Source organism: Excalfactoria chinensis, chromosome Z, assembly GCF_039878825.1.
Source record: "Excalfactoria chinensis isolate bCotChi1 chromosome Z, bCotChi1.hap2, whole genome shotgun sequence".
Lineage (NCBI taxonomy): Eukaryota > Metazoa > Chordata > Aves > Galliformes > Phasianidae > Excalfactoria > Excalfactoria chinensis.
Window position 1 is genome coordinate 34,818,842 of NC_092857.1, and position 8,558 is coordinate 34,827,399.

Here is an 8,558-nt window from a genome sequence, read left to right on the forward strand (position 1 = left end):
TTAAGAGAAAAAGAATAACTTTTTAAGTCCTTAGAAGTGACTAGCAGAAAGTCACTACTGGTCCAGAAGGGTGCTGTAATATTTGAACAAGAGTGTTTAAAACATACTAATAAGTTTGCTTACAAATGTAACACCAGTAATTAAAATGCACTGTTTGCTGCATCAAAATCTCTTCTATGTAAGGTTTGAAGTAAGGATTTTAAACAGACAGCCTTCTAATAGGACAGCTAGAAAAATCCTCTGGTATTTCCCCCGCGCATTTCCAACGTGCTGTTACCTATATGCTAACATTGTAAATACTACTGCATGAGTTATATTCTCCAGAGTTAGCGTACTTACCTCCTTCTTCCCCATGTTTAACGAACACATTTCAAGCAGCCTTCAGCCCACGGGGCCAACTTGCAATCAGAAGAAGCTTGCTTTCCAGTTACAACCAACAGAAGCAGCGTTAAGGAGCAATGGCAACAAATTCCCATGTGTTTAAATTGGTCGGGTTTTTTTTTGGTGGGGTGGGGAAGAAGGAAGCTATAAAGAAGAGATGAACCAAAAACTCTTGAGAAAATGTTTTTACTATAATTATGCTGAAGACTTTTTGTCACCTTGTGATCAGGAACTCGTGGCTTGATGTGCTTTATTTATGTATCATGGTCAGGAAATGATTAGCATTCATGATGTCACTGCTTGAATTCTTAGCCGTAGTTCAGAACAAAAGCATACCCAAAACATTTTCCAGATCACTGTAGTTTACTGTGTTCATCTATTGCCACCTAGAGTCAAGGTTATAAATGAAGGTAGGCATGGAAAAAACTAAGCCTGGCCAACCCTAAGAGCAATTTTGAAATGCATCTTTGAACTCTAAGCGCGGTAACACTTAGCCTATGCAGACTAACATCTCTTACCCCAACTATCAGCAGGTACTTTCAGAAAAATGCAAGTGAATTCCCCACAGTGAATCTGCCATGAGCAGATCTAGCCACCAAATACTAGACATACTATCTTTCATGCCACTTGGAAATATGCATTTGTACTCTTCTGTTCCTCACTAAGGTTTTTCAACCACCTGCATATATGTGTACACTCTTTAAAGTCCATTAAATTATTAATCATGCCAGCAAGACATGAAGCAAAAAACATGAAGCAGTTAACTGCCAAAACAATGAGAAAACTAATAAATATACCGTCAATAACCATGTTCAAGTTATTGTTAATGTTGTTTATGCTGAAGATGGAGACACTAGTATGAAAATATTGCTTCATGTCATTGCTCTGCTGCCTGCCTGCTCTTACTCTACTCTTCATAGCAGTTCTGCACTCACCTAATTTGGACTGACCTTCAACCTTCTCCTGGAGGCTTATCTAAGGAGCCATAAAAACCTCAGCACATACAAGCAAATGCCAGCCTTCATGTAACACAAGGCAAACCTCTTAAAAGATGCATTAAGTTTAGAATGAGACACAGAACTTACATAGGCGGACATGCTGCTAATATGACCTTGCTGGAATGAAAAATACTTCAGCAGAGGTTCAAACAGCAATGTACCTGTACCTGGTTCTTATTAGCATTCCCATATCCTAATTGTGCTGCTCCATTTGCAATGCTTACCCAGCTTACCACAGAGATCTCTGTATGATCTCTGTAATTACATCATATATTTTCTTGCTCTTTCGAAAATTGGTTCCTTTCACTTTAGAGAGGGGAAAAAAAATAGAGGAAACTCCCAGGTACTCTGAGAGAATATAGACAGATTTCTTCCGAATGTGAACAAATCAAGCAAAGACTTTCAACTGGTAAATGTTATACTTCTCATGAGTTGCCTTCAGATTTCCTTGTGCTCATTAATTAGACAAAAACTTTTGTTTCATTTCAACAACCGTGTAGATTAAAAGATTGTAGGTTTACTTATAGTTGATGGTTCACCCGAACCACAGCTGTCTTGAAGAACACCGACAGAATTCAAGATCAGTGTTGTGGTGGTCCACAGTGACACAAGCTATCTGAAGACATTGAGATGTTTGGTAAAGATGCCTCTTGATTGTGCCTTCTGGCAGCTCTAATGCAAAGGTTATGTAATTTGACCACACTCTCACCTTGCCCAGCCTTGTATTTAACCTACAATCTCAGTCTCATTTCAAAAGCTTTTCCAAGGCTACTTGGAAACAGATGAATGGAAAAAATGAATCAGCAACTGCACTGAAAGTACCTGTAACATTCCACTCCATAACCCAGAGCCCAGGAATGGAACAAAGTGAGAGGAAAGTGCTAGCCTGCAGCATAATTGTAAATTAAGGAAATATACAAACTACAGCATTATGCAAGCTCAATTTTTGTAACGGACTTCTTTGTTTTCAGGAGCAGAAATATGTACATTAAAGGCAATCATAAAATCTGTTCTTTAAATATAAGGGCAAATTAGAGATGGATTTTAACATTAACACTCAATCTACTACTGGGATGCATTTACTGTATATGAAGTTTCAACAGATTATAAATTAAAAGACTATAGTAGAAGGGCTGCTCCAAAAGTAATGCCTCCTATTTTATTATGTTAGCCTATGAATCCAGAGGCGGATGTTGGCATGGCATTAGAGGCTAATCTTCCTGCCAATATCCTGTTACATTTTGCTGCTGCTGTATGACAGACAACAATGGAGGAGCACTCTGAAGCATGGCATCTGCTCTGGTAGGGTAATTTCAGTTACCGTGGCATGTCTGGTGAAGATAACTCATGCTTCAGCTTTGAAATAATCTCCTGTTCCTTCCTGTTCTAATAATTAATCTGATGAGCCCTGTTTACTTTAAGGAAAAACTGAGATGTGATCAATCTAGTAGAAGCATTTAGACTCCAAGCTTGCGATCACCTTTCTCTGTAACATGTTTAACATACTTAACAATATGATGATTTTTGGACTCTAGATTTCAAAGTATTATTTCAGTTGTTAAGAAAAAGTATTCCTTTCAATATAGTGAAAGAGGTGCCTTCCTCTTTGATGGGCAGCAGGGTTGCCAAACAAGTGGTCTCTACCCTGGATGGAGGGGGCCACTGCCACCAACTGCCCCAGCTCTTCTTGCAGCTCCTCTGAGAACACAATGGTGGTGGTGGTGTGCCTTGGATGCCCATAAAGGATGCTGGGGAGCCCCTTAGCACTGGGGCATGCAAGTCTGGCAGTGTGGCCGAGGCCAGGGGCAGAAGGCTTGTGATAGAATGTGGAGGGGAGTGACTGTGAAGCTGTCTTCCTGTGCTCCTCAACACAGGCATCCCAGTGGTCCCACTGACCACGGATCTCTAGCTGTGCTGTGCTGTGCTCAGAAGCAACAAACACCAGCAGACCCACGGTCATTCTGCAGTTCAGAATCTGAGCATGGTGTGGGTTGCAGGACAGGACACTACTGGTAATCATTGTGCTATCTCATCAAGAATCAGTTGGTCCTGATCTGGTGCCTGCATATAGAACAACTCCATTTCTTTTCCCACCAGAACACACAGCCACAGCAAAGCTGCTGGAAACGGGGTCATGCAAGTGATATCATCCCAACTGTGCCCACTGACAGGTCCAGTCAGATGCCACCTTCATGGCCCTGGGGGAGAAGTGAAGTCAGGAAGCTGCTCCCTCACTGGTGCTTCAACAGGCAGGAGCTGTCACAAACTGCAAGAGAGGCTGCGGTCACACCGTATCTTCAAAGCAGGCAGCAGTGACATCCCAGTTTCCCAGCAGCAAACCCTCCCAGCTCCTGCTCCACACCAACCATCCTGGGCTTTACGCCCTCCCCATACCACTCATCTCCACTGCTGCAAGTACACCCTGCAGGGTCCCAGCTGTTTGAGCCAGGCACGACTAAGGGAAACTGTTGATGCTGTGGGATGGGCACCAACAACTGCTGTCAGCAGAACCACAGGACAACCCAACCAAAGCCTTGTTCACTGGTCCAAGTCTCACAGTCTGCTTGACTGGAGTGCAGGCACTCAACTACACTGGGCTCAGCCAGCACCTGGATTTATGAAGTGATGGTCAGCAAGGTCACAGTCACTTCTTGCTAACATCACAGCCTGTTGGTTGGTGATCCCTCAGACCAGAACTGCACATATTCAGGCATTACCCTGGGCCTCCATCTGGAGACCAAACAGCAGATGTGTCACTATAGGGAGGTGTTAGGCAGTGTGTTTCAGCAGTGGTGACAGCAACATGTAAGACAAACCCTGCTCCAGATGGCCATTTCTGTAAGCATGGCATGAAGGCTCTTACTCATGGCTGGAATCTGTCGTCGTTTCCACAGAAATAAATAGGAGGCATCATTTTCAGGGCGAGCTAAGTGTACCTGCATAAATACTAATTAGTAATGCAAAATAGTGGATCCTGAGAAATAATGAATGCTGTGAAATATCAGATAGACTGCAAATATAGGAAGGCAGTACACTAGTGTTAAAAACAAATGAATAAATAAAACAAACAAAAAAAATTATTTCCTTTCTAATATACTTCGTTTATAGTACACAATAATGGTTCCATTCTTGACAGAAATCTATTAGGTTTTTAAAGACATTTTCAAAGCATCTCCTAAGAGAACCAGATTTGGACTTAATGTAACATTAAAATGCATGCTTAATATTAATACTGTTTTAAACGTGTATCTCGCTGATGTGATTAGAAGCACATCTGAACAAGCACCATGGAACACCCAATTTAGCAAGCCTCTTCTGCAGGCACCAGGGGACCCTGACGATAAAAACATTGTACAGTACAGACGCTGAAAAAGAAGTCTTGAGCTGTTCACTAAGAAGGTGGACAAGGCGCCTCTTTTTAAATGAAGACACTGAATAAATAAAACAACCAAGTTACAGAAAGAATCTTAAGAAAAGTCAGGAGCTTCAAACAGTAACAGTCCCAAGGCTTTCAAACGCGCACAGGAAAAATTTTATTGACCATTAACAAACACATTAGTAAAAAGAGTTCTCCTTGTTTTAAGATGATTCCAGCAAAAATATGACAAACTCACCTAAAAACAAGTCACACTCGCAAGCCCAACAGGCTGCTAATACAACTTTAAATTTCAACCTATTACTGAAGACATGTATTTCTAATTGTACTTTTAGCTTGTAAATAAATTACAAAAAAGCACATTACAATCATATTTCACACCAAACAAAACAATAAAGCCCACAAACTGAACTGCTGTAAAAAAAAAAAAGTTTCTTCAACATCCACAACATCTGCAAAAAAACTAAACCTCAGTCAACTAGGTACACAATTCATACTGTATTAACCTTTCATGACCCTGCACACAGCTGCTATTTCCACATTACCAAGTAGTTCAATTTCACAAAGAGTAAGAAAATCATTAACTTAAGAACAGATGAAAAAAAAAAAAAAATCTAGAGGCGAGCTGCTTTGAGTGATCACAAGAAGACTGTAATCATTCACAACACCGGCAGCTTATAAAATAGATCCCCTTTCCCCTTCCCATCCCCAACGCACTCATTTTTGGTTTGCATAGAAAAGGGAATGTTTTGTCTGGTTTTGGTGGACTTACATTTTCTTTTGGCTTAGCTATCACACCAAAAAAAAAAAACCAAACAAAAAACCAAAAACCAAACCCACTGAAAAAGACTAAGTTTCTGTGCTTTACAATAAAGAATTTCATATTCTGGTACAACAGTTACACTTTTTGTTCAGAACAGGCTAAATTGTTTTCCATTTCCTTTCCGTGTGTAACTTATCCAACTATTTCTTACAACTACATTCAGAAGTTAACTAATTTTCTGTCATTTTCTTCTACCTTGCTTCCATGAATTCAGGCCTTCATGCCAGACAAACACAGCCTCCTCCACACAGAATCAATAAGTTCACATCTCCAGCCAGCTAGCAGTACCTAATAGTGATGATTCCACCAACCTGACAGCTCTGATTTGCCTTTTCAGATTGATATAACACTGTTTCTTCGTGAAAACTGAAGCACGTTGATTTTTCTCCCACACAGGAAAAACTGAATCCAAACAGAAACGAGCTTCCTGCAAGTAGATGCACAACTGTGAAAGAACCGATCAGGTCTCCATCTCAGTCTCCATGGTATCAGTCCTTGAAGGAGTTTTATTGGCAGATGTAGTCTCTCCATGCAGGCTCTGAATATCAGATAAATCAATTGTAAGCAATGGTGCTCTCCAATAAAGGAATGAGTTATACTGATTGAATTCTTCTTGCTTTGAAAAGAGAAAAAAAGAAAAAGAAAGGCAACAAAATATTAATATACATCACATTAATCAATTAAGCAAATAACTTCTGTCAAGTACTCAACTACTGCATCACTTCTGGGAAACATCTCCGTGATCTCATCAATTTCTTCAACTGGCAATCTTTCAATAGAAAGAAAAAAAAACCCCAAAACTTTTAAAAATCTCTGTTGGAAAGCAGAGTTAGTTTCTAACTTTATATCCTGAACCACAGAATAAAATCTACAGACTGGGCGGCCAACCCATGCATGTATCCATATTAGTTATATAGGTAGGAAGTGAAAAAAAGGAATTCTCAAGCAACTCCTTACATCTTAAGCAGGCACTTTCCTTTGGTATACGAAAGCAATAAACGCTTTTATTAACTTGTAACTGGAACTGTTAAGGCATTATGTTAAATGTCTCAGCATAAACAAGCGCTGAAAAAAGCGGCTCAGCAACTGAACTGGTACACCTGCTTTGAGATGGCTCTTGAGCAAATTCATGCTCTGTCTGCTGACTCTGTAACTGATAACGTAATAGCCAATAAATTCCAGTAAGCACTGCCCATAACCCTTCTCAGCCACCAGAATAACCATGCCTTTTTTAAACTAAATTTAAAAAATTAAGTGGATAAACTCACGATACTTTCCCTCTAAAAAAAAACATTCCTCTACTCATTGGAATACAAGCCTACTGTGAACTCCAGTTTGTATTTGTTAATCTTTTTTTTTAAAATATTTTATATAGCAAAGTATACAAGCATCTGCCATACTTGTATAGCGTAATTTTTCCCTCACTTCCTTCATGCCTCAGTTCTACAGCGCACCAGAAAAAGCAGACAAAAAGAAATACCCTGAGGTAAAAGAAGTCACAAATCACAGAATTATAGGAGTTGGAAGGGACCTCTAGAGATCAAGTCCAACCCCCCTGCCAAAGCAGGCCCCTACAGCAGGCTGCACAGTTAGGCATCCAGGTGGGTCTCAAGTATCTCCAGAGGAGGCCTCACAGCCTCCCTGGGCAGCCTGTTCCAGTGCTCTGTCACCCTCACTGTGAAGAAGTTCCTTCACATACTGGAGTAGCACTTTCTATGCTCCAGTTTATGACTGTTTACCCTTGCCCTGTCCACACAGACCACTGAAAAGCTGTCTTTACAAGTCACGGTGCGGTGCTGTACAACCAAAGGATCAACCTGAGAATGGGCCTGACGTCCCTCCATCCTACCAGACCCGCCACCATAAGGCCACCAAATCCAATTCTTTGCTTTCATCTGAAAGGTCCGCGTGAGTTTACATGCTGCAGACCTCTATGCAGGTGTTACTTTTAAGAAGCTAAAACCTTCCTAGAACCACATGTTGTCTACTATGCTACTGCACAGAAGGCGGCCAGAAGAGGCAGGCCATCCCGCTCCATTGTTCAACACCGCTCAGTTGAACACCGTCTGGGCAGCCGGGCTGTCACTTGTGCGAGGCACTACCTTCAAACTTCCTCCTCGCTTTTGGACGGGGATATGACTGAAGACAGAGTAAACACAGGCAAGCGCTTCTCCCCAGCCTTCCTACTGCAGAAAGGTCCCAGCCTTTCTGAAAGACAACACCGCTTTCTTAGCTTCAGAAAATACACGACCAGGAGCCCAAAGGAGCCATCGGCCGCGCACGGCGTGCCGCCCGCGGGCACGTGGCTCTGCGGGGCCTGCAGCGCCGTGCCGGAGCGCCTCCGCGTGAGGCCCCAGGCTGCGAAGCAGCACCTCCCGCCCCGCCCCGCTCCCCGCGCCGTTACCGGGGCGGCCGCCGGCTCCTCGCCCCGCCTGCCGTCGCTTCCTTCCGCCGTCCGCTCGTGCTGGGACGCCGCGGTCTCGCCCCGCCGCCGTCGCCTGCCCGCCGCATCGCCCTGCTCCCCGCGAGGACTGCCGCCCCGCAGCCCGGGACGCTTTCCCGGAGGCGCCTCGGCCTCCTCCAGCTTCCGCTTGGCGGCGGAGCCGGCGCCCGCCGCCTCGTTCCGCGGGCGGCGCTCGGGCAGGGCGTTGCGGAGAGGCGGCGGCTCCCGCAGGAGCCGCTTGAAGGGCGCGTAACAGACCAGCGGTTCCGCGCGCCGCTTGGCCATGGGGGTGTGCCGGGCGCGGAGATCCCGCGGAACGCAACGCTCCGGGCGGCGAACGCACCACCACCGCTCGCCGAACGCGCATGCGCGCCGCCGCCGCTTCCCCGCCGCCCGCGTGGGGCGGGACGAGACGAGACCACGCCGCCGTGGGGCCCCGCCCCGCTGCGTGTGCGGCCCGGAGCCCAGCGTAACCAGGGGCAGGAGCCCGGGGGATCTAAGCCATACTCAAAGCGACGACAAAGCACACCGCACGCC

General features: G+C 44.3%; 1 protein-coding gene across 1 annotated transcript; it reads right to left on the reverse strand.

Annotated features, from left to right (window-relative positions):
• Positions 1–4,462: 4,462 nt before the first annotated feature.
• CZH9orf40 (chromosome Z C9orf40 homolog) lies at positions 4,463–8,403 on the reverse strand. Its single transcript, XM_072359828.1, has 2 exons — positions 7,983–8,403; positions 4,463–6,194 (listed from the first exon to the last, which is right to left on the reverse strand). Exons 1-2 carry the CDS (start codon positions 8,304–8,306, stop codon positions 6,039–6,041), a joined length of 480 nt encoding a protein of 159 aa, XP_072215929.1. The 5' UTR covers positions 8,307–8,403; the 3' UTR covers positions 4,463–6,038.
• Between the last annotated feature and the right edge of the window lie 155 nt (positions 8,404–8,558).

Coding starts and splice junctions, on each gene's coding strand:
- CZH9orf40 (XM_072359828.1), bottom strand. CDS start 8,306: ATGGCCAAGCGGCGCGCGGAACCGCTGGTCTGTTACGCGCCCTTCAAG. Junction 6,195..7,982: donor AGGAGCCGGCGGCCGCCCCG/GTAACGGCGCGG, acceptor CTCTTTTCAAAG/CAAGAAGAATTCAATCAGTA.